Source organism: Typopeltis vanoorti, chromosome 19, assembly GCF_054136105.1.
Source record: "Typopeltis vanoorti isolate ZY-2024b chromosome 19, IOZ_Tvanoo_1.0, whole genome shotgun sequence".
NCBI lineage: Eukaryota > Metazoa > Arthropoda > Arachnida > Uropygi > Thelyphonidae > Typopeltis > Typopeltis vanoorti.
In genome coordinates, this window is record NC_143567.1 from 68592787 (window position 1) to 68619911 (window position 27125).

Consider the following 27125-nt stretch of genomic DNA (forward strand, 5'->3'; position numbering starts at 1 on the left):
ATTTAAAATAGCTTTCTGTAAGTTATCTTCAGAATTTGTAATTATTATTTGGTCCTCTGCAAAGAGGAGAGTGTTTAAGTTAACTGTAGGTGAAAGTTTAATTCCTTGATGTAAATTTTTACTCCATTTTATTATTATTTCATTTAAGTAGATATTAAAAAGAGTTGCTGAGAGGGGACATCCCTGTCGGACCCCTTGGTTTATCTCTCTTGTATATGATAGCGCATGATTTAATCTTATTTGTATTTGATTATTTTCATATATACTTGTGACAGCTTTTAGGATATTATTTGGTATTTGTCTTTCTTTTAATATGTTAAATAATATGTTTCTTTTAACTTTGTCAAATGCTTTTTCAAAGTCAATAAATGCAATATGTGTTTCTAAATTATATTCTCTTCTTTTCTCTATTATTAATTTTAGGCAGAAGGCTGGGTCTATACATGATCGTCCTTTTCTAAATCCATTTTGTACCTCTAGAATAAAGTTTTCGGAATATTTCATTAGTTTGTTATTTAAGATTCTGCTGTATATTTTGTAACATGAATTTAGTATACTGATACCTCTATAGTTTTTAGGGTCATCTCTATTACCTTTCTTAAAGATAGGAATCACAATTGCTTTTTTCCATTCTATTGGGGGATACCAGTTGAGTAAATTTTATTTAAAAATAATAAGAGTCTTCCTTTGAATCTTGTTCCTGCGTATTTATATAGTTCTGAACCTAGTTTATCTTCTCCAGGTGATTTTCCGTTTCTTGTTTCTTTCAGGCTGATTTCTAATTCTTCTTCATAATAATATTAGTTTAATCCTTTGTGAAAAAATAAACTTTTAATTCTTCTTCAGTTATTTCCTTTTCATTTTCGTTAATTGTTTGCCAGTTGTCTTTTTTAAAATATTTGTCTGTCCACAGTTCTGTGTAGTAATTTAGAAATTCTTCTAATTTCAATTCAGTGTTTAATTTTATGTTTTCTTTGGTATCTGCATTTAGGTGTTTCAAAATCTTATATACATTGGGTCTTATTTTATATAAATCATGTTCTAAATTAGAAACAAATTTATTCCATGATTCTCTGTCTTTTTCTGACTTCTCTTTTAGCTATGGCTCTTATTCTTTTATATTCTATTTCATCTTCTAATCTTTTACTGCTTAACCATTTGTGATAAGCTTCTTTTTTCTTTTTGATTATTTCTTTGATATCATCCCAGATCTTCAGTTTTTTCTTTTATTGAATTTTTTGATCTTTCCTAAGCTTTCATTTGCTGCTGCATTTAGTATCGTTTTTATATTAAGCCATTCTATTTCTATTTCTTCATTTTGTTTTATTTTATCTAGATACTGGTTAATTCTTTGTTCATATAGCCATTGTACATTTGTGTCATTCAATAGTCTAGTTTTATAAACAAATGTTTCAATTTTTCTTTCTGTTCTTGTTACTTGTAGCCATTTAGGTGGTAATCTTAATTTTATTTTAACAAGGAAGTGGTCACTGCTTATTTCATATCCTCTGTGAACTCTTTTGATGTCTTTTCATTTAATATGAAGTAATCTAATATTGATTTCCATCCTCTTGCTGCCCAAGTATATTTATGTATGTCTTTATGTTTATAGAAGGAATTCATTATTTTTAGGTTATTATAAACTACAAAGTCAATCAATTTTTTACCATTTCTGTTTAGAGTGTGTTCTCCATGTATTCCTATATTATTATTAATTGTCGTGTTTCCAATTCTTGCATTTAAGTCTCCTACTAAAATTATGTTATCATTTTTATTTATTTTATTATATATGTTTTGTAGCTGATTAAAAAAATCAATATTATCCTGTTATCTTCCTTCTTCTGGGGCATATAAACCAATTATTGTTAAATAGCCTCTATTTATTTTTATTCTAGCTTCTATTATTCTTTCATTCCATAATTTATAATGTTTTAACTGTTTTGAAAGGGAGTTATGAATCCAAATCATGACTCCTGCTTGTGCTCTTTGGTCTCTGTCGACTCCACTGTATATCACATTAAAATTTTCACTTCTCATAGTTCCTTTTAATTTCTTTTTTGTTTCAGTGATTACTGCTATTTTAAAATTTCTTTCATTTAATAACTGGTCTATATTAAATATAATAGGTTTTCTAATCATTCCCTGGATATTCCACGCGGAAGTGACTTGAAGAGCACTTTCCTTACACTTGACAACCTGATTTTTTATGTAGTTCCCACTCACAAAAGGTTTTTTGCAAAACTGTAGTACATTCATACCATGGGCAGACTAAATTTATTTATTTTTTCTATTTTTCTGAATTTTACATATTTTTCTGAATTTTTTAAATTTATTTTTTACATATTCTGGAAACCCTGCTCTACAGGCCAAACACTGAATTTTTTTTTTCAAGCCACTTCAGACATCCAATAAGCAGAATGGTGGTCTCGCAGCCCATATTTATAAATACTGATTAGGCCACCATTAATGCTGTATCATCAAAAATTAATAACAATTTGTTCTTGAGTCATGTAAAACAGGACTAGTTTTTTTTTTTCACTAGAGCTCAGGTCAGTAGAGTAATGGTTGACCACATGAGCGATACTCTGACATGCTGTGTGGATTTTAATGTAACTTGTCATTTTTTGTTATTTCTTTTATTGTTGCCTCCGTAGTGCAATTGGAAGAACGACGGTACGTTGGGCCCTTCGATTGGAAAAGGCCTAAGTTCAATTCTCATCATGATGGGATGAATCTTTATGTGGATTTTTTCAATCGAAAGTGAGTTAGCCGATCTCATACGGAGGTAGTAGGGTTTTTCATCCCGCATAGACAAATCGGCCCTTCAGAACACACGCAATTTACAGACAAAAAATACTAGCTGTGGTGGGCGGTAGATGGCGCTGATGTTGTTGATTGGTGGTGGAGACGGAGAGTTATACAATAGGTGTCCTCCCACGATGAGTCTTTGAACTCCTTGGTGGTGTCACGAATAATAATAATAATAATAATAATTGTTTCTCTGTATATATATGTATGTGTGTACTCCAGATAATAGATAACCTTGATATAAAGGTTGAAATGTTAGGAAATTAAAGTTATGACTCTTAACACGGTAGTAGTCTCCATAATTTTACCAAAATGAAATTAAGATTCACTTATTTATGACTCTTCACCTTGCTGTGAACCACCTATATGATTAGTTGTTACTCTTGCAAAATTCCAGTCAGAAAATACTTTTCCTACTCTAACCTTCGAATTATCAACAGTATATTGATTAATCTTAACATACATTTGCTTTCCACCAAAGCAGATGCATTATCAAGTAAATTATATGTGACAGGAAATCATATTTTTGATTTTTTTTTTTCCCCTCTTTCCACCTGTGAGCAAGCAGAAGTTTGTGTATGAAGTAACTTCATGATTAGACCACTATATAGAGCTAAGCAGTTATTTTGATGGTGTTGGTTACACATGTTAATAAAGAACTTGAATGCTTTATTATCTTCTGGGAACAATCAAAGGCGGCCATTTTTTTTTGTTGATTTATATGCAGAATTAATCTCCCAACTGTTTGGAAGTTTTGTACATTCATAGGTTTTTTTTTTTTTTTTTTTTTTTTTTTTGGTTAGAAGCATTCTGTAAATCATAGGATGATGCTCAGACTAATCTGTTAATTTAAAAGCTTATTCTTTTTTGGGGGTAACAGTTGTTCTCAGTTTAACTGGATTTAGGATACTGAGTACATGGTCTGCCAATCCACTAAATCTATATTGGTTCAAAGTTATATATAATTCTGGTGTTCTGTCTATTTCACTGCAGACCTGCCACTATGTCTATAATAAGAGAAATTACACTGGCAGTGTATATTTTAGGTACTGATAATGGGTGAAGTTGGTTATATTTATGACATTTGTTCAGTTTCACTGAATGAATTTATTCATTTAGTATGATTTGTCACACTCTTCACTTGTACAAATCTTCCAAAGATTTGAATAACAGTAATTCTTACATCTTTTATCCAACACATGGCTAGTACCAGCACCCATAGAGGATTGCTCTTCATCTTTAGACTTCTAGTCTAATATCTTCCATTTTGTGTGTGTGTGTGTGTGTGTGTGTGTGTGTGTGTGTGTGTGTGTGTGTGTGTGTGTGTGTGTGTGTGTGTGTGTTATACTGCAGATGCAAGAAAAACAAGTAGTTTCATTGTATCCCTGAATAAGATACAGTGGCTTTTGCAGTCTGTGTAATATATTTCTCAACAATAGTGTGATTCATTAGATAGCATTTGAAATTCTCGTTGCCATTATGACAGATCACAAAGGCTAACTTCAAATAAAATTCTACCATGAATTGAAACATGCCATATAATTACTGTGGCCATACGTCCTTTATTTAAGAGGAGAGGCCTTTATTTCACTGCTCTGTCCTTTAGATTTTTTTTTTTTTTTTCAAAAATGGCCATTTTGTCCTTTATTTTGTGAATTTAAATAATAAATTGAATATTGATGCCAACATATTTAAAGATGCAATTCATAAATTTTACCAAACCTGCATTGATTATTTAAATACTGTAACTGGTACAGCTGTTTCGTGGAAATGGAAGTATTTGAATGGGTCCTACTATGAGAAATCCCTCTGCGGGCAAAGATCGAGGAAATTGTTTTGTTCATTGCCAGTCACTGGAACTTAAATATAAATGACGGCGAACTATTTGATGAAGTTTCGTGTATTAAAAGTCATGTTACCAGTGAGAAGATTGAAGAATGGCGACAAAATGACGAGTACTGCCGACGTAGATGGGTTGAAAATTTTAAATATTTCACAGATAAACATGTATCTTTTAAAAACATTTTGAAAATCGTTGAATTTTGCTTCTGTCTCCTTGGATCTAATGCCCCCACTGAACGAGTATTTTCATTAGTGAACAATATGTGGACTAGTGGAAAAAAACAATTAAAAATCGAAACATTGAAAGCACGCATTTATACCAAATGCAACTTTGACATGAATTGTATACAGTTTTATGAATTTTTAAAACACAAACCTGATTTATTAAAAAAAGTTCATTCTTGTGAAAAGTATCAAAATTAAATTTTTTTAAGTGATAATATTCATTGTTTAAAATGCTATATATATGCTTATGTTTTACAATAATCGTTATAAAGCTTTTTTAGTTTTAGTGAAACAAATAAATGCAACCTGTTTTTTTATTTATTTATTTATTATGAAACAATTTCTGATTTGTTCTTTATTTTCTCCAAAAAAATATGGTCACTGTACATATAATGCGTGTGTGAGTTCACCTGCCAGCTCAAATAAGCAGCAATAAAATTCAACCAATGGTTGAAACTTTGTGTGAGTTGAACCCTACGGTAATGAGAAGTTCTGTCGGAACAATAAACGACACCCCATTGTGAATGTGTTAAAACTAAGAAATATATAGTGAATGTTGTTATGACAGTTTCAGATGTTATGGAATTTGGTTGAAGAGAATTAGCATTTCAACTCAACACTTGTCGGTTGCCTTTGTCTTTGGGTCGCGTGATCTTTTGTTAATACCGCACCAATAATATCCACGTCTTCATAGCTGCTCTCTCATGTAAAACAAAATTTAACTTGTACGTATTGTAATAATTTTTTAAAAAAAAGTTGAATAATTTATAAGCGTATAAAAGGATATCACCTGTAAATCGTTGACGTGCCAGCGAAATTCTCAGACGTGCCACCTCTGGCATGCGTGCCATAGGTTCGCCATCTATGTACTAACCCATTCAAGGGCTGGTTAATTGAAGTTCATTTATTTAAAGGGTGTATAATTGAGAGATCACCATATTCAGAATTTAAATAAGATTTAACTTTTCTTATCAAATTTGTGTAATAGAAAAGTATTAACAATATGGATATTTTCGGACTCAGCTTCCATTAAGCAAAATCACTTGTTTGTTTATTTACAAGATTACAATATAAAGCTATGTGCATCGGATTCTATTTATATATATGTGTGTGTATATGTGTATATATATATATATATTCCCCCCCCCCCCCTTCTTCTATGAATTACTTTTCTTTCACTCTGTCATCCATATCTTGAATGAATCTCCATAATATTGGATTTTGCAGATATAGATTCTTCAAGATAATGCACCCATTTGTCCAACCAGTTTTTAAGAATCTAAAAAGTGCATAAAGATGTAAGTACTCAACATAACTTCAGTACAATTTTTTTTTTTTAATCTCAGAAAAAAAAAAATATATATATAATATTATTTTGGATCACTAGAAAATATAGTTAAGAAAAGTTGTAGAGAAGTTCTACAACTTACTTGTTTCCTTGTTTGTGATGAAAAATGCATTATTTTAATACAAAGCTTGAATTAATAAGAATCAATTCTTTTTTTTTTATATATCTGGTCCACACATGAAAGGCCACAAGACCAATAATAGCACACTAGTGCCACGTGTGGGTAAGAGTAATAGAAGAAAGGAGGAGTCTGTTCACATTTTGCTTGAACAGTTGAGGGTTGTAATCTTTGGGGAAAGCAGAGTGGAGAGTCCATCTTAAAACTCACTGTACCAATTTCACTGCCACCATTTTCCATTTTCACTGTAAGTTTTAAGATGGACTGTAAAAGGGTGTTGGTTAGCAGTGGCTCTTATTTTAATGATTTTGGAAGAGAGAGAGAGTGGAGGAATAATAGTGGCCAATTCAACAGAGCACTGTCTATGAATATCTGTAGAAGAAACAAGGCAGAAATTGGATGTCTATGAGAGAGGAATTGAAGTAGGTCGGTGAGAGAAGGATCATTAATTAGCTGGATCTGGATAGAATCGAGCAATCTTAGAGAGGATTTTGGTGCACCATCCCAAATATAGGAGTGATATTCCATGGCTGGGTGGATTTGGATTTGTATAGAGTTAGCAGCTGTGAAGATTTAAAGTAGTATCTTGTGGGAAAAAGTACACCAAGTTTTTTGGCGACTGCAGAAGCTATAGTTGAAATATGGTTGTGCCAGGAAAGATCGGAGGTGCAAGTCAGTCCAAGAAGAGAAATTTGATCATGTTTCAATATCTCAGTATTACTGATGGTAAGAGGAAGGGATGCAAGCTCTTTCTTGCGAGAGATCAGACAGAACTGAGTTTTGGTGGCATTAAAGTTTACAAGGTTGTCTTTGCTCCACTGGTCATGGGAGATTTTGAGGATTGTAATACTTGAGCACTAACAGGTTTGTTGAATGAAAAAGAAGAATGGAATGTACTGTTGTCAGCAAAGCTATGGATAGGATAAGAAGTCTGTGAGAACAGGACATTTATATACAAGAGAAAGAGAGTGGTGAAAGAACAGAACCCTGGAGTACTCCTGCATTGGTGGGGAAATCCGAGGAGAGTAAGCCATCCTCTATGACACGTAGTGAGTGACCAGTGAGAAAGTTGGCAATCCTGTTGCAGAGTGGGAAAGGAGAGCAGACCATGGGATAGCAGTTTGATGAGTAGGCCCCTGTGCCAAACCCAATCAAATGCCTTTGAAATGTCAAGGGCAACCACGTGAATTTCTCCATGACTTGAGTCCATAGGTAGTGAAAGCAAGAAGATGAGCTGTAGATTGTGAATGGCAGAATCCATACTGCTGAGTAGTTGGTATGCCTCTAGATGGTTAAAGAGTTGGTTGTTGGTGATTTCCATGATTTTTTTTTTTTTTTTGAGAGAACAGAAGTGAGAACAATTTGACAGTAGTTTGTGTTGACTTTTATCACCTTTCTTTGGGATGGCCTGGATGTGAACTTGTTTCCATGTTGTTAGGTAGATGCCATTTAAATAGGATAGATTGAAGAGGCAATAGAAGATTGGTGTTAGTTCTGGGGCACAATTTTTGAACACAATAGGTGGGATACCATCAGGACCAGATGCCTTGTCTGTGTTCAGGTTTTTAAGGATTCTTCGGATTTCTTTTTTGTTGGAAGACTATGGGAGACATGAGGGGAGCTGTTCTTTGTGGAATGGAGGGAACTTTGCCCACAGCATCAATGCAGGAATTGAAGAGAAGAGTGATGCAAGTTGACCTTGTCTTTTGGTGAGCTGACTACAGTATCATCTGGAAATGAGTGGTGGAAACCTGAGTGGACAGAAGTTGCACCCAATGGCCTTGGCAAGGGGACCAGAAGGAGTAACTTCTATTTGGGCAGGAGGTGAGTTTCAGCATTTGGTCCTTTCATAGTCTGACTTGGACTTGGTAATAGATTCTTTTGGAACTGTTGCAGGCTGCAGTATAGGCAGAAAGAGCAGCTGGAGTTTTAGTTTAGAGCCAATTGTGGTAAGCAGAGGTTTTGTCTTTTACAGTATTGGCACACTTTTTTGAGAACTAAAGCTTGGATGGTGGCTGAGAGTTTGGACTGGAATAGGGGATTGAAAGCCTTCATTCCTGTGAGCATGATTTGTGTTATTCGGTCTGAGTAGGTGTTTGGATCAGAAGAACTGAAGCAGTAGTCGGACCATCGAAAGGAGGAATAGAAGTCATGGAGGTCCTCCCAGTTAGCACCCTTGTGGTGCCAAAGGACATGAGACAGTGATATGGTGAGTTTAAGTTGTTCTGAAGCAGAAGAGACTTGTATGAGGTTGTTGTCCAAGTTTTCAAGAGGAGAACTGACAACCACAGTATACTTAGAAGGGGAGCTTATTAGGAAGAGGACAAGTCTATTGGCAAATTGGAGGGGATTGTCTGGTATTCTGGTGGAAAGATTGATGATCTGAGATAGGTCATTGCTGGTGGCGAACACCTCAGCATCCCTGATCAATCAAAGTGGAGAAGGGATGCCAATATAAGTTGTGGACATTGGAGTTCACAAGAAGGATGACCCCATAATATTGGGGTACTTTGACTGCAAAAAGTTGAAGAGGTCATAGTTATTGACAGAGTTTGGAGAGCGATAGAGGGAGCATATGAAAAGGACAGGTTGATTTGGTTGAGAAATTTTGAGCCAAAGCAAATCAAATAGTGGGGATTCAAGGATTTGCAATCTCTGGCATGGTATGTTGGTTCTCACGAATGCACAAGTGGCACTCTTGTGGCAGTAAGAGCTGTGTAATGTAAAGTTTGGGCAGTTGAGGTGTACAGTGGCTGTTGAAGTTGCCATTTGGGGTTCTGAAAGGAATAGTAGTTCTGGTTTAGATGACTGTAGATGTTGAGCATCATTTATATTGTAGTTTAGGCCACAAATGTTGCTGAAGTGAATGTGAAAACTTTTTTTAGTAAGAATTAGTGTTGTTGGATTGTTTGGTTGGATTTCTGTTGCCTTTTATGATTTTTTTTTGGGGGGGGGGGATTTAGATTTTTGATGGTTTTTGTGGATTTTTTGAACTATTTTGTGTTGGAGGTTTTTTGAAATCCACAATAAAAATGCATTTCTTTCAGTTGTGGTTCATTGTGTTTGGTGAGGAAAAGATTACTCGCTAACATACCACCCACATAGAGGGAAGTCTGTCTCCTGTTTATACCTGGCCTCGACAGATCCCCCCCCCCCCCATGACTTGCAGCCACAGTATCTGGTTTCCTTCTAGTCACGAACTGGCAAAATACGTGGTTGTAGGATTTTTCGCTAGCTGATAGGGAAGCTTCCAGGCTCATGTTAAAAATTTTCTTGCTTTCTTATATATATATATATATTTGTATTTATTTTTATTTAAAGAGTAATTTGACTCAGTTTAATGACATATTTATAATTAACTGACTTAAACACCAAGAAAAAATATAAGAGATTTAATAAGGTTTCACTACTAGTTTCATTTGAAATGCTGAAATTCGTCAGGTGAATTTCTCCATACCATGGAGAAAACAACAACTTAAAAATATATTGTACTTTACACAAACATAGTTTGTCTAAACTACATCACCATCTCCTTACCGTATATAAGTTCTCTTTCTCCTAAATTGGCAAAAATCCTTAAGAAATTTAATGTTAAAACATATTTCTCCACCTTTCCAAAACTCCGATCTTGCCTCAGTTAACCTAAAGTAAAACACAATCCTCTTCAGTTCCCTGGAGTATACAAAATCATTTGCAGTTGCGGCAAACCATATTATGGCCAGACAGAAAAGTCCATCTCTCTCCGCCTAGAAGAACACCAATGTGACAATTCTTATAAGAGAGTCCGTACTAATGCCCTATCCAGCCACGTTTTATTCTCGGCCATACCAATGTTGAAGGACGACAACATCAAATAGGCTGGAACTTAACTTCAAACATTCATAAATACTCTGATGAATTAGAAAGACGTAGCTTGGAATCCGAAGAAATAGCTCTCGACCCTACCCATCTAAACAGCAATCTCAGTTACAGCCTACCCGATTCACATAGTGCTGTAATCCAGTTTTGGTGTACTCATGATATCATTCACACGCTGAGTGCTTCACACCAGAACTAATGCTCGTACTCAATTTCAAACACAACTACTACTTGTTCTAAATTCTGTGTTTGTCTAAAGTACAATATATTTTTAAGATGTTGTTTTCTTCGTGGTACTGTATTCATCCTGACGAAGTCAGCATTTCTGATGAAACTAGTAGTGAAATCTTATTAAATCTCTTATATTTTTTCTCAGTGTTTAAGTCAGTTAATAATTATAAACAAATATATATATATATATATATATATATATATATATATATATATATATATATATATATATATATATATATAGACACACACACATAATTTAATTTAATTATTTTGTGACTCTCAACTATGAAAGGTTGCAAACCTATAGTACATTAAGTACTGTGGGTGAGCAGTGGATTTCTGTGTATTTTTTATTATATTTACTTATTTTTTACATAATCTGGAAACGCTAACCTAGATACCAAATGTGGCACTTTTTCAACCCACTTCAGGCCTCCAATAAGCAATGCAGTGGATCTCATCTTTCCCTAAAGACAATCACAAACAGCAATGCACACAGCAGGAATGAACCTGCATCCTGTTGGGTGGATAGTGGTTATGCTATCCATTCAGCCAACCAGGCTGGTAAATGTAGTAACTAGAATCTAATTTTGGAAATTCTTTTATAGTAACTGGAATCTAACTAGTTTATTCTTTTGGCTGAATTGTCTCACAAGATTAAAATAGTCATATTCTAGTTCGACTCTGAGAGTGACACTGTCTGGAGTTTAGTCAATGCATCCTTTTAAATTACAGTATCAGGAGACTGAGTTACAGTTTCTATTATTTCCTAATTAATAATATATTTTATTATTATTATTATTATTATTATTAATAATAATAAAATTGTGAGAAGTACATACTATCCACTCTCCATGCAAAGAACCTGTCCTCACTCCTCTGCTCACACCCTCTTTATACAGTTTCTAGGGATGGTTTCTTGTTCTACCCTCTCCTCCCATTCTATGAAAAATTTCTTCCATGTCAGCTTGATAACAACCCCTAGCTAATATGTCTCAGTCATATCCGACCTCCTCCTCCTCACGAGGCTTTGCAATTTACATTCTTTCGTCTGTCTTTATACTCCACATTCCAAAGACCACAGACTACCTTTGTGAATCTTCTCTGGACCCCTTTCTAATATACCCTCATCACCATGAAAACCCAGTGACCAAATCTGTGTACAATAATCCATGTTAGGTCTTATCAAGGCCTTACACAATGAAATCATAACCTCTCTTTTTCTGCACATTGGGACGCTCCGCATCATTGTCATTATCTGATGTGAACTTCATAACCTGTGTAAAGTGACCCCTGAATTTCAGGTCCTTGTCCACGATCACTTGTAGATCCCTCATCTCCTCTGCTTCCTTTAAAGTTTCCCCACCAAGTATACTTTGCATACCATTGCTGCTTACCAAATTTCAAAACCTTACACTTTGCAACATTGAACTGATAGTTTCACTTATCTGTCCATTCATACAATCTATTCAAGTGCTCCCATAAGGCCATAACATCTGCTTGACTCTGCATTACTCTTCCCAATTTTGCATCATCTGCAAACAGCTGCATATCACCAGTTAAACCCATCCCATTATCATTAATGTACAAATTGAACAACAACAACAGCCCTAATAAAGGACCCCTGCAGCACACCACTAGTGTCTTTCCTCTTTCGGGATACTACATTCCCATAACTTTCTGATACTATGTGATAGCCAGTCACTGATCCAACTCACTAGTGAGTCGGATCAGTGACTGTGATACAACTCACTAGTCTGTTATCAAGTCCCATCCATTTCAGTTTATTTAACAGCTTGTCATGTGCCAGTCTATCAAAAGCTTTTGCAAAATCTAAGTATACCACTGTATGTGCATCTCCCTAGTCCAAGACATTTATCAACTATTATAATACGTAAGTTAATAAAGCATGATCTCCCTTTAACAAAACCATTCTGACAACCACAGAGAATATTGCTGTTATGAACCCATTTCTGTATCCCACTTCTCACCAATCTCTCCAGTACCTTAACAACACCAGATTAGCTTATAATTTGTAGTCATAGCCTTATCACCACCTTTATGCATTGGAACAATTTTATCTTCTTTCTGCTCTCTTGGAACCTGTGAATCAATTAAGAGGACTTAATTGTTGTTGGAAGACTTGTATTAAACAAGCATGCCAATACTACTACTACTACCAATTCCATGAAACATTCTCTTAAAACTTGTTATGATATGTTGTCAAATGTTATCGCTTTATTGACATCAAGCTTATTTATTTTCATATATCTCCTGCTCACTCACAATTAAGCTGTCCTCTCTTATGTCCTCTACACTTGAATTTTTCATGATTCACAATGATGAGAATGAAACACCCTTATAAATTATTCACTGAATCATCTTACCATAATCATTCTTCCTTCTACTTGCCACATATCTAAAAAAAAACTCTCTAGGGTTTTTCTCGGCCTAATTTGCTAATTTCTGCTCATATCATAGTTTTGATGTTCTTACCAACTGAGTCACCTTCCTGGCCTGATCTTTATACTCCTCATGCAATTGATTGCTACCAGTATTCATCTCGTGCTGCCTTCACAGTATCCTCATCTTACAAATTTGATGTTTAATCCCTTTATTTACCCATTTGACACTTTATTCACTCTTTTGACCTTTGGAATGCATTCATCATCGATAAAGATATTGTTAAATATCGTTTTATGTCATTTCAATCTCAGTCAGATACTGTGCTACTATGACCAAATCAAAAACTCTTGATCCTCCTGCTCCTTCCACCATATGCTGCCTAAGACAGTTGTCTCTCAAAAAATCCAAAAATTAATTTCTTATTACTGCATGCTGTCTTCTCTGCCCAGTTTATATCACTGTAGTTGAAGTCCCCCATAATAATTGCCTGCTTTGCACTCGGCAAAGTAATTTGCCTAAACGTTTCCTGCTCATCACTATTTATATTCTCAAAGCCAATGATCTTAGTTCCACTGAGATTCTTCACCCTCAGAGTACATAATTCATCTCTTATCATGAGTAGCACTCCACCGCCTTGTTTACATTCCCTATATCCTTCGATTTCTATCCCTGTTAAAACATTCTAGTAATTAACTACTGTAAGTATAGTACAGTACAGTACATTATTATAGCTCACCTGTGGAAATGGTTTCAGCCATTTCAGATAAATCTAGTTTTAAATTTAGTTCACTATATTATCTTACATTCAGTTTGTGGATCAACTATTTTAAAGTCAAACTCCCCCCTTCTTTTCTCCCCCACTCTTTACATGCCTTTTTGACAAATATAAATTTTCTATTATTACTGTATGAAATGTCAAGCCACAGAAGTAAGGTAAGGTAACTGAGATGCACATCCTTCGATAGATTACCAACTGACTGAGACCACATTATACAACCAAGAATAAAATATATGAACTGGTATGAATGTTTTCTAATAACTAAATCCACATGTTTATTGTTTTATCTGATAACTGAGTTTAATGTCACAAAATATTGTATACATATTTGCTTTTTTTAAATTTAATTTTAATCTGTCGCTGCAATTTACTATGTCTGGATAAAGCAGTTGATTAGTAAATAGCCCAATGCCAAGAATATGATGAAAGTTCGGGACTTGAGTGCTAAAAAAAAGCCATTAGAGATGCTTAGAATGAACTGTATGAATCCAGTTCAAAGGGAGTTTGAAAGAAACTCTGCTCACAGTTAATTGAAGACTGAAGGTTTTGAATGTTCTTTGGAAAAAGGCAACAACTGTGATTGAGATAGCACATTTGTTGGCTCTAGAAGTCTCTATTGAAGATGTTAAAGAACTAGGCTTAAATGAAATGGGTGCTCCAAATGTTTGGGAAATAGTAAACTCATATTAAGAGGAACTGAGTGATAATGACCTCATTTATGTTGACAAACAACATAAATGTGAAGAACAAGATGATTGCAATGGAGAAGAAATGTACTATTGAAGGATATAACTTGAAAAGAATTTGAATAATTGCTTTGTGCTGTTGATGAAAACAACTTACGGACATTAGCCCTAACCTTGACTGCAGTATGTAAGCCTGCCAGAATATTGACAGAGGTATGAACTGTTGCTGTGAGATGAACATATAGAAAAAGAAACAAAAGCCAGTGCAAACTATCTTGTTCCAATATTTCCCATAATTTTCTTTTTCTTTTAAATATACTTGTATGTATAATTATGAATACATATTATGCATGTGTTTTAATAAACTTTCATTTGTTTCAAACATTTTATTATCCTTTACTTTATATTGGCAGTAAAAACAAATGTATTTTTAAAAATTTAATAAAGGTTTTGAAAACCATGGATGAGTTACATTTTTTTTCATTGCTTATTATATTTGGTTTTCACTTAGTATGGCATTTTCACAGGATATATTAACTGTATAAAGCAAGAGCTTTCTGTACATAGTGTGTGTGCATATTTCTAGAATAATAAAACTATGATAGCTCAGGAGCCATCACTAATATATCTTATAATGGTCATCACATGATATATCTCACAGTGCAAAGTTGTGCAAAAGAACCTAACAAAAACAAATGTAAATAAATTTAATCTTCTAAAAATAAATTAAGATAAAAAAAAATAAGTTACAAAAATTAAAGAACAAAATCATATAATCTTGAATAATCAAAACTAAACAAAATTAATATTGTGATGCTTGTAAGCTTCCATTCTTTTTGTATAACTTAATCTCTTTCTTCACAAGACTCTGCAAAACAATAAAAAACAGATGTTAAAGCTACCATACCTTTGAATCAATTTTTAACATTAAATCTCAGTAATTTAGAATATTCGTTATTTCACGCACAAAACAGTTTTTATTATTAAACCCTTTTCATGTAGTTAATTTTTGATCGTTTATTTAACATCTAAAGAGGTTTTTGAAGCATTCCAGAGTTAGTTTCAAAAAGAAACACAAATTTGCATGTTATTGTTATTATGTGACACCTCCATGAAGTAAAGACTTATTGTGAGAAAGTACTCTACACCACACAATTCAATTTCTACACAGTCTTCTACATATACAAAACAATGCCGTATACCACCACTAACAGTCATTTTGTCTGTGTTCTCTGTCTGATTCACCTGTGTGCTGGAGAAAATAACTATTACCTCTGTATGAGATTGGATAACTCATCTTCACATGGAAAAGTCCATATAAAGATTCCTCCCATCATGATGAGAATTGAGCTGAGGTCTTTTCTAGCTGAAGGAAACATTGTCCTGTCATTTCCCAACTGCTCTATGGAGGGTGTATATGCAAAAACTACCGGTATGTGTTATTTTTTTTATCTATTCTAAAAGATAGAATAACAGTATTTTTCATATACCCTAATTGAGATAGACCGGTTATTCAGCATGATGCAGTTTATTAAGCAGCAAAATTTAATATTATGATTATCATACAGGTATCTCCATTGAGTCAGAAGACGCATTGCAGGAGATCCATTATTCACACAGCACTTATCGTACTTCTCCTTAAACTCGTTCACTGACGAAGCACTCATAATCATCTCTGGCAATCACCCAAGCAAAAATGTAGTTCTAACATCCTTGCTAACCACACTCTTACACAACTTCCACTGGTGACTCCTTTTCTCCCTTCTTGCCATTTACAGAAAAAAATGTCTTCAATGTCAATCCTATAAAACCCCTTTAATAATTTAGATGCATCTATCATGTCCTATCAGCCAGTTTTTGAAGCCCACAGACCATCTATCTATTCTCATAGGAAACATGCCACAGACTGTCACAATCCTGGGTGTTCAGATGTGGGCTTATTAACAATAGGAACAATAACCTCTCTATCACTACTTGTTTGTTCTTCAACAACCATGTAATTTAATGTGCTGTTTTGGTTACCTTCGCAATATGCCCACTAAATTTTAACTCCCTGGCCATCCTCGAGCTCCTATCCTCATCAGTTTCCCAAAGTGCATTATCTTACATTTGGTCACATTAGACTGACAGTCATTTACCTTTGCCCATACTGCTGGTCTATTTAAGTTCCTACATGATCTCTGCATCACCTTCATTTACCATTGCTCTTCCCAGTTTATCATCATTAACTAGAAACTGAATATTTCCTGTCAAATCATTTCTTATAGCATTGATGTACAAATTAAACCAGAGGACCAAGTACTGAACCCCTGTGGCACACCACTGATCAGTTGCCTTCTCCTGGACTGAACTCCTCCATAAAACACTCTTTGATATCTCTCCATCAGCCACCCTCTAAACCAAATCACCAGATTCATATCCATCCCCATTTCCTCCAATCTGTGCGACAGGATTCCACTTGGAATCCTGTCAAATGTCTTTGCAAAGTCTAGCAATATCACAGTAGCCATTTCCCTTATCCAACTCCATTGTAACTTTATTATAAAAAGTTACAATGGAGTTGGACAAAATACAAATTACTAAGATAAGACCTACCCTTCACAAAACCATGTTGTCCCTTATAGAACATCATATTCCTATCCACCTAGTCCTGAATTCTTTCACCAAATGCCCATTCTCACTCACTCTTTCCCACCTTTGCTGAAATCTTAATTATTATAATGATGTCACAAAATATATTTCCTTATTTGAAAGAATACCAAGTTATAGTACATTTCATATAGTTGTGATTTATAATGGCCATTTCCTATCAACATTTGTCTTAATGTTCTTTTTCCAATTTTGCCTTTGTTTCTGTTTTTCCTCCAAAAATGCAGTTTTTAGTTAATAGAGTAACAATTTATTCTTGTTTCTGAACATATAAACATACAAGTAGACCCAGGGTTTCTGGTTACTTCATTTCTCATTAATTAGCCTTTTTAATTATTAATAAACTAGTTAATTCCTTGCATTTCATTTTAATTTATATTTGGACCTCATTCCAATCCTTAAAAGTAAGTGAAATATCTTGAGGACAGAAAGAGCTGTAGCATCACTCCCCATGGGTTCTCAACAATATGTTCATTAACTACCATTTTGTTGTTAGATGCTGCACAAGTTACAACTCATGGAATGTTTTACTTTTCTTAACATACAAAACTGTGTAAACTTATATTGTTAAATAGTCAATGTATAGTACTTAGAATAGAGGACATCAGAAGTTTCATATCCAAGTGCATAGATGAATGTATGTTTTCTGTAATGACTAAAAAAACATACAAATAAAGATAATCAAATAAAATATGTGTGCATCACATTTTTACTATATACTTTTTGTAAAATAAGTATATAATATAAATGTGTTGATACATGTTGAGTTTTTAAATTACTCTCTCTTATTCTCTCATTCAGATTAATTCTTGATGTATGTGGCTAGTTCAGAATAAACTTAGGCATATGCAGATATCAACAGCGAAATGTGCACAAGCATTTGCAAAAACAATTGTTAAAGTGCACAGGCTATAAAAGCTATGGCTGGAGTCCATATTCATTGACAAGAATTATAAAGCTTTAACAAAATTAATTTTACACTGGTTTCCATAAATTAAGGACAAAGAGAAAAATCACAGTGACTCATATTGTATGATGAATTTGTATGCAATTAAGTGAAAAGCAGTATGATATCTGATGTGAAAGAAACACTCACAAAAATTGCAAATGAATAACAGTCTCATTTTGACCTTTTTTTTTTTTGACCATGGTCAAAAACAAAAGGTCAAAATGAGATTATCCAAGTGCTCCAATGAGAAAGGTGGTCACCTCTCACAGCAATACAGCACTAACAACCATTGCTCTTGCAATGATCTCTAAGTCTCTCAATGTTATGAGGAGGGTTGAGAACAGCAACATGTCTCCCTAGAGCATCTTAGGCATGCTCAATAGGATTCAGATCAGAAGACCTGGCTGGCCAGTCCATATGTATGATTTTCTCTTCTTGAAGATATTGGTCCGCAAGGGTCATTTAGAGTTTTTATAAATAAACATCCTTTAGAAATTTTTATACTAAGAATAAATGAATGCATGAATAAATGAATAAACGAATCTTTATTACTCATCTTATCACTCAATCCTATTTCTTTCCATTAAACCTAATTATGATGCACACACGCACACACACACACACATAATCTAGACTATTATCCTTACCATGCTGAAACATACTGTGGTTAAAATCACATTTGCATATAAGTGTCATGAATTAAAATTAAGAAATGAATAAGTTTATGAGTATCTTTTTTTTTTAATATGAATTCCATTCAAAACAGTTATCAATAATATGCTAATACTATGGGTAAGCTAAGAATGAGATATTCTAGAATCTTGCTCTGAAACCAAACATGGTACTTTTTTACAAGTCACGCCAGGCCTCCAGTGAGCAAGGTGGTTCCACACCAACATTGTCTACCACCTAAAGACATTCACAAACATCCATGCTCATGGTGGGATTCAAAGCATGGTGGTTGGAAACACATACACTATTTTAGTGTGCCCTTTGACTGGTAAAGAACTAAGTTTAATTTTCATCGTGATGAGAGGAATCTTTATGTGCAAGGTGTGATAAATTATGCAAAATTCTGCTTGCCACTAAAAAAAAAGTTCTCACCAGAGACTCCCTCCCATTATTTTAATGATTTGTCCTAATAAGTCAATAGGAATTCCATAAAGTGATTGGTGGCTAGATCACTATTTGGAGAACATTTCCTTTTTGTAAGAACCATACCAAGAGAACTCAGTAAACAATAAGAATAGGAAGTTCAGTAAAAGCAACATTGACTTTTTTGGGAAAATATAATTTGTTACATTAATTTTTGTTACTAGAATGGCACTTTATATTATATATGCTCATTTTCTTTTTAAGATTTTGTTTAGAAAGTTATTTTTTTACTAAATAAAATAAATTATATTTTGTCCAATCTGAAGCTACTTGCTTGCTGGAAAAATCTACTCACCATGGGCAAGTGTATATTTGTTTATAGTTTTTTTTTTTTTTTTCAGTAGTTAGTCTCATAATGAGGCAGTAGCATTTTTTCTTCTAGAACTTTGGTTTTTCATCTCATATAGAAATATCATCATTGTGCTGTAGATGAAATAGTGGTGGATTATATTGCATATTAGTATATGGTAATAATATGCGATATAACCTGGCATACTGTGGATAATGAACAACAGTAAATAAGCCAGAAGCGTAGACAGTGAATTGTATAGTGTAGAGTGCCTTCCCTTGATGAGTCCTTGGATTTCTTTGAGGTTCAAGAATATTTTCTTCCCACATTGTGATATTTCCTCCTTCCAATCTATTTAATTTGTATATAGTTGAAGTCACCTATAATAATTAGTTGTCCTTCACTTATTGTACTAATCTACCAATGCATGTCATTCATATCTTCTCTTATAATCCCTTAATAGCGACTGACTGTATATCTTGTCCCATTAGCCTCTTTCTCACATGGGATTGCCTGAAATGTGGGAAGTGAAAGGAATGTCTACATTCCTTTTTCTTCCTGCTACTACTCACACAAACTCACATTTTGTCATGTGAAAAACTCCATGAAATGTTATTTCTTTCATGACATTTTCATTATTCTCCTGATTTTCCACACTGCACTTTCATCAACAATCTCATTTGCACTCAATATTTTCCTACTTTTTGCCAACATTATTCCACTCTGCTATTACACTTTTTACTCACCCCCCACACAACTGGTACTCAAATCTCTTCTGACATATTCACTCATCAGTCTCATTTTCACTTTTTATAATGAATACATTTCACACACCTGCTGCACCGAACAGAATCACTCATATTCAACTCCCTTGTAACAAAGATATCTCAGTTGCCATTGTTATATTACACATTAGCACCATATTGATAATATCTAGTATAATAAAAAATATAGTTTTTTTTTTTTTACCAGCAAACAATTTGTTCTATCACTACTAATAAAAATCAGCTAATTGCTCATCTTTTGGCTTCATTATAATCAGCTGCTCTTCACCACTCTCAATTTCAGATATAATGATGTATTGAAAAAAAAAATTAATAGAACTTTTCTAAAGCCTTTACTAGATATTTGAAATTAAAAATATGAGTTTTAAAAATTATATATATATACTATTAAATAGAGCTTGCATGTGTATATATTGACCATATCTGCTTTGAATTATGAACTTCCAAATATTGAAGAAGAAAACATCGAACAAGATACAGATTATACTTAATATTATTTATTTTTTATTATCATAACTTGATTTTTGTTTCATATAACATTTCTATAAAACAGTTTCATGTACCAAGATTTCTTTCTGTAGTGTAAAAAAAAAAAGATTTGAGAAAGAAACTCGGGAGAAGAGTTTACAGAAATGTATGTAGGAATTATCTGTAACATTTCCATGTAATGAAGAATTAATTCATATTACAATATTCAGGTTCTGTGTAACAGTTGTGCTTACAACACCAGGAACTTTAGAATTCCTTTTTCTACTAAATTGCATCAACCCAATGCAAAACACATATTTTTATAAATTATATAACATGTTACAAAAGGTTTATATCTCTCTAGGTCATTTCTGTACAGGCACAAATAATAATCACCAGGTAAAGCTATTAGCTTGGCTTCTGTACAAAGATGTCTGCATTAGTGTTCTTCTTCTGCAGCATCACAGATAACATATAAGTTCATAAAATTACATATTCATTATCTCTAGAGATAAGCATAATTTTTCAGTATGGCTATCACTACTTTGTCAACATTATTTCTTCTTCTTCTTTTTTTTTTTTTTAATTCATTCATTTTATAATATTACACTCTGTCATGTTATATCAAATATTATTTAAAAAAAAAAACTGAGCAGCATCACTTTAGAAAAAGAAGGTTATGTATGTAAAGTAAGTAATTAAGTATATATTTTGCATAAATTTTTGTTGGTTGATGAATACAAAATGAAATTTTAATTATCATTTAAAGTTTTCACTTAATATTAAAATATTTTAAGAAATGCAGTACTACATTAAATAGCAAATAAAATTTACAAACATTCTATTGATGTATTATGTTTTTATAGTGTGTGATATATCATTCTTAATTATTTGATTTGCGTCAAATATATATACTTCTACTTGTCTTCTACTTAGACATTTAAAATCTTTTTTTTTAAAAAAACCACTATACATTGTATCAGTCATTAATCCCTGATTGTCATTAACTTTTTTCTTCTTAATATTATTACTGCATGGGCACCTCCAAGGAGTCCAAAGACTCATTGTGGAAGACCTGAACTAATCACACAATAACTGTTGTACTCCTTTGTGAACCCATTAACAAATCACAAGGAGGGGTGCACAAATCTGTTTTCCAGGAGGGAAGATGAATATTGAGTGCTGGATATGAGAAGTAAGTATGTGACGAGGGAGTTAGTGGTTGTAATGAATGATTTGGTTGGGCATGGGGAGAATGTGAGGATAGATATCAGGAGATTATTGAGGAGACTGAAAGAAAACAGGGTTGTAGGAAGATTAGTTTGTGTGTTGCCCAAATATGACAATGATAAGTTGCAGCAGAGAGCAAAGATCTTGAATGGAATGTTAGCAGAAATGTGTGAAGAGAAAGGAGTGGTTTGTGAATGTGTGGGATGAGTTTGAGGGACAAGTGAAGCTGTATAAGAGTGATGGGCAGCATCCGAATGGTTTTGGAATGAGTCATCTGGAAAGGCTGCTGCTGGACGGAAGTGTAATCAGTGATGTGAAGAACATATCAGCAGAAGTCAGAAATGATGTAAATGAGCAGAAGAGTGGACCAGATGAGACCAATGTGATTGCAAATGGAGGTGAGAATAGGAATGACGAATGCAAATTACACAGGGAAATGGAGTGGGTGGGTCAGGGAGACACTGTATAAGGAGAGTGGATTTTGAAAGCAATAATGAATGCATGCATGGGAATGGTCAGCATAGGAATGGAATACATGGGGTAGTTGAGCCTCTGGATAGGGGATCAAAATGATAAGAATGAGCAGACAGGAGCAAGTTTGGAGAAGTGATATATAAGGGGTAGCATGTGTAAGACTGGTTATAGACCAAGAAATAAATTGTTATGCTTATTTATGAATGCCATGTGTTTCAGAAATAAGGGAGATGAAATTGTTTTGATTGTCTGAAAATAGCTGGAATAAGTGAAACATGGTTGGATGAGATGATATCTTGACAGGAATAGAAATGGAAGGATATGATGTTTTTCATGATAGGAAGGGAAAGAAGAATGGAGGAGTGCTGCTGATGATAGTGGGGAACTATGTACACACAAGTTTGAGATACAAGGGGGGGGGGTGGCAGTGGTTTTGAAGCAGTATGGCATGAGGTGGAGGACGAAGTGAGATATTTGGTTGTTTTTTTTTTGTTACAGGTCAGGGAATGTGGAGGGTGGAGACAAAGAAATGTGTACACAACTTGCTTAGTGAGCGAGTGATCATTATGGGTTCAATTATGAGTGATCATTATGAGTTCAATTACAGCATTACTGATTAGAATGAAGAGATAACACTAGGAAATAAGGAGAATGAATTTCTCACGTTCTTAAGGATAGCAATCTTAGATAATATGTAACAGAGGATTACACACATAGAAGGTTGCACATGAGGGTAAAGTTTTATATCTGGTTATATTATCAGAGGATGTGATTGTGAATAGAATGTCCACTCTTCCCCCATTTGGTGAGAGTGACCATGAAGTGATCACCTGGGTTGTAACCAGTCATATAAGAACTTCTGTGAAGTTCTTATATGACTGGCTATATATGTGTGGAACTATAAAGCTTGTCTATATTAGACAAGAAAAACACTGAAGTTAGTACAGGAAAAGAAAATGCTGAAGAAGGGAAGGGATACATCAGAACAAATAGAGGAGCAGTATAGAAGAAAGTGTAATGAGGTGAAAATAGCAGTCAGAATGGATAAGATGAAATGGTTAAAAGCCCAATGCAATAATATAGAACAGCACTATGGAGAGCATAAAACTAGGGAAGTGTACAAAATGATTAGAACCATTAATAGCAGGTGGCAACCAAAACAGACCACAATTAAAAATGAAAAATGAAAAGTATTGATGAATAAAGATAAAACTGTGCAGCAGTGGACAAGATACTGTAGTGAGTTATATGAAGAAAAACTAGATTTAGATAGCATTGGGAAACTGCTTGAAGAATTGAACTGGTAATTAGTTTACGGAATTAACAACGCAAATAAAGTAAATTAATTAAAGGTAACTTTAATGAATCACTTCTATATTTCGGCAACGTCACATTGCCATCTTCAGGAACATAAAGATATGGTATGTGCACTCAGGAACTAACACAAAGCAAATGAGGAAGAAAGCAAGAAACTAATATTGTTCCTAAAGTCCTAATGGTGCCCTCTTGCGGGCTAATTTGGTAGTCTTGGCAGTTGGGCTGAAGTTCTCATAATGAAAGTCTCCCAAATTTGGGGCAGTTTCATGCACCCAAATTTGTTGAGGTTAGGAATGTTTTTGAGAGCTGCTGAAGATTCTTTGAATAATCTTTCGTATTTAAACTTGCTGCGATGAATTATTTTTGTTTTCTTCCAACGAATTTTATGGTGGGTATCTAAGGCATGGTCTGCCAGCCCAGAGCGGCTGTACTGGTGAAACCGGATGTAGTCTTGGTGTTCTGAAATCCTGATATTTGTTGTTCTGCCTGTTTGGCCAAAGTAGAACAATTGAAGCTGATATCACCACCAGGTAATGAGTATGATGTAGACAGTTTAAGAGGAGAGGTAAAAAAAAGCAATAGGATGGCTAAAAATACAACAAGAGTCCTGGTAATGATAACATCACTGGAGAAATTATTAAATATGGTGGCAAAAGTATGGTTACAGAAATGCACCAACTATGTAATATGGTATGGTAAGAAGGGAAAATGCCAGAGGAGTGCATGAAATCGATATTAGTGACATTATACAAGAAAGGAAATAAGCTAGAATGTAAAAATTATAGAACAATTGCTTTGACGAGTCACCTTGGTAAGGTGATGATGATGATATTGACAGAAAGATTGAGAACACAATTGGAAGCATACCTTGCAGATGAGCAAGCAGGATTTAGAAAAGATAGAAGCACAATTCAACAGATTTTGACAATGCAGTTAATAGCAGAGAAAGCTAGGAGAAAAAACCAAAATATATACCTGCTTTGTTGATTTTCAGAAGGCATTTGACAGTATCGACCTTAGCAGTGCTAGAATCTTATGGAATTGATAGAAAACTAATAGCTATATTAAGATATGTTTACAAGAATGCAGTTGCAGCAGTTAGAATAGGTGATGATTTGGAGAAATGGTTTAGAACAAGCAGAGTTACTAGACGGGGGGGGACCAACATCACCAAGCAATTTCATTGCACATTTAGATAAAACAATAGATAAAATGAAGGAAAGTGCAAAAGGAATATTGGTACATGGGATGAGAATTAACAATCTGAGATTTGCAGATGACATTGTTATTAAGGAAGAAGAAGAGAGAACTACAAAAAACATTGAAACTGTTAAATGAGGAAGGAAAGAGATTTGGACTTGTTATGAACTTGGAAAAAACAAAGACAATGGTATTTGGTGAGAAGAACATGAAACAAAAGATGCAAGTGGATGGAATTGATATAGAAAATGTAGAACAGTTCACATATTTGAAAAGTAAAATGACATATGATTTGGACTGTAAAAAAGAAATAAAGATCAGGATTGCAAAAGGAAGAACAAATCTAAAGGCCATGGATAACATCTGGAAAACTAAAGTGATCAGCCTGCAAACAAAACTAAGAGTGCTGGAAACATGCATCTTTAGCGCTGTGCTGTATGGATCTGAACGTGGGCTATAAATAAGGAATAAAGAAAAAGAATTTTGGCATTTGAAAGAACTCATTACAGGAAGATTCTAAGAATGGGATGGGTAAAGAAAATCACAAATGAAGAGCTCTATCGGAAGATCATAAAATGGAATCTGCAATTATTTGGACACATCTGCAGAATGAGCGAGGACCAGAAGATAAAGACATTAATGTTTGGTATTATGGATGGTGTAAACAGAAGAGGTAGAGCATACAGAGAATGGATAGATGACATAAAGGACTGGTGTGGAATGGATGTAAGAAACTGTGACAATGTGCACTGGACAAAGAAAGGTGGAAGAAGATAGTGAAGGAGGCATTGGACACCAACAGGCAGTGAGCCCATGGTTTGTGATGATGATGATGATAAAGCTGGTGATTATGAAAAGCTTCGAAGACAGCTGGGAGCTGTAGCATGGAAAGAAGTGTCGAGTGGAAAGGAGAGATGCTGCTTTGATTGGCGCATTGATCAAGAGCCATTTAACAACAGCAATATCTGAGTGTATTCCAAAGGTGAAAAGGCTAAATAAGGTAGGCCTAAAATGATTGAATGAAGAGATTAAGTGTAAAATCTGAAAGAAGAAGCTACTGTGCAGAACACAAGATGAATGTTTGTAATAATCAGTTGTTTGAAGAGTACAAAGAGAAGGCCAAGAAGGTGACTCAGTTGGTAAAGACATCAGAAGTGCAATATGAGAAGAAATTAGCCAATGAAGTTAAGAAAAATCCTTTTGATATGTTGCAAGAAGAAAAATGACTATGGGAGGATGATGCTAGTTGATATTGTCAGATTGGTAATCGATGCAGAAGATATAAAGTATTCAGTGAGCAGTTTATCAGTGTATTTCATCCTTACAAAGTCAACATAATGAGAAGCTTGTTTATAGAGGATATGGTAGAGGAGGAGGAGTGGCTGATGGTGAATGAGTAGGAGGTATATAAGGAATTTAGTAAAGTTGATGTTAATAAGACAGCAGGACTTGACAGTATATCTCTGTGTGTCTTAAAGGAATGATGTGGAGAATTAATGGCATCTTGGGCACACCTGTTTAACATAAATCTTGTGACGACAGGGCAAATCCCTAAGGAATGGAAGGTGGGTAAAATTGTTGCACTTCACAAAGGTGGGGAGAGGATAAGATTGAGATACAAATTATGGGCTGATCTGCATGTCTGGAGTTGTTAAGGCGTTAGAGAGAAATTGGTGAAGATTGAGATTCAGAAATTAGTTGATAATAGCAGTATTCTTTATTGATGATCAGCATGGGTTTGTTTTGTGGGAGGTCATGCTTTAGCAATCTGCTTACATATTGCAACAAGGTGACAAATTCACTAGATAAAGGAGATGTATATTGCATATTCAGTAGGATACTTGGATATTTCAAAGGCCTTTGATAGCCTGCCACATGATAAGCTGGTAGTTAAATTACAACAGATGTGATTAGATAACAAACTAGTGAGTTAGATAGCTGATTGGCTGTCAGATAGATATCAGCAGGTTGTGTTTGGAGGAGTGGTATTCCAAAAGAGAAGGTCACTAATGGAGTGCCAAAGGGATCTGTTTTGAGACCATTATTGTTTAACTTGTTTGTTAATGGCATTGAGATCATTAACTGGAGATATGCAGCTGTTTGCCAATGATGAAAAGTTGGGGAAAACTATGAGAATTAGAGTTGATGTGGCCTTGCAAGAGGATCTCAGTAGACTGTGTGAGTGGAGCTATCAATTTAATGTTGCAAAATGCAATGGCTTGAAATTTGGTTGGCAAGGTAGTGATGCAGAGTATACAATTAATGGGGAAATTTTGAAGGAGATGGAAGAAATGAGAGATCTTCTG

The 27125-nt window shown here is 34.3% G+C and overlaps 1 protein-coding gene and 1 long non-coding RNA gene across 2 annotated transcripts in view; one reads left to right on the top strand and one right to left on the bottom strand.

The window, feature by feature from the left end:
• LOC150096225 (uncharacterized) overlaps window positions 1–27125 on the top strand; it is a 153000-nt gene that overhangs the window by 80036 nt on the left and 45839 nt on the right. The window contains exon 2 of the long non-coding RNA XR_016549932.1: window positions 6103–6173. This is a non-coding gene — a long non-coding RNA (uncharacterized LOC150096225). The remainder of the gene's footprint in view (window positions 1–6102; window positions 6174–27125) is intronic.
• Window positions 12952–27125, bottom strand: part of LOC150096226 (solute carrier family 35 member F1-like) — a 593479-nt gene continuing 579305 nt past the window's right edge. The window contains exon 9 of the mRNA XM_090409172.1: window positions 12952–15171. Coding sequence (XP_090265298.1) covers window positions 15149–15171 — 23 coding nt within the window. The 3' untranslated portion in view covers window positions 12952–15148. The remainder of the gene's footprint in view (window positions 15172–27125) is intronic.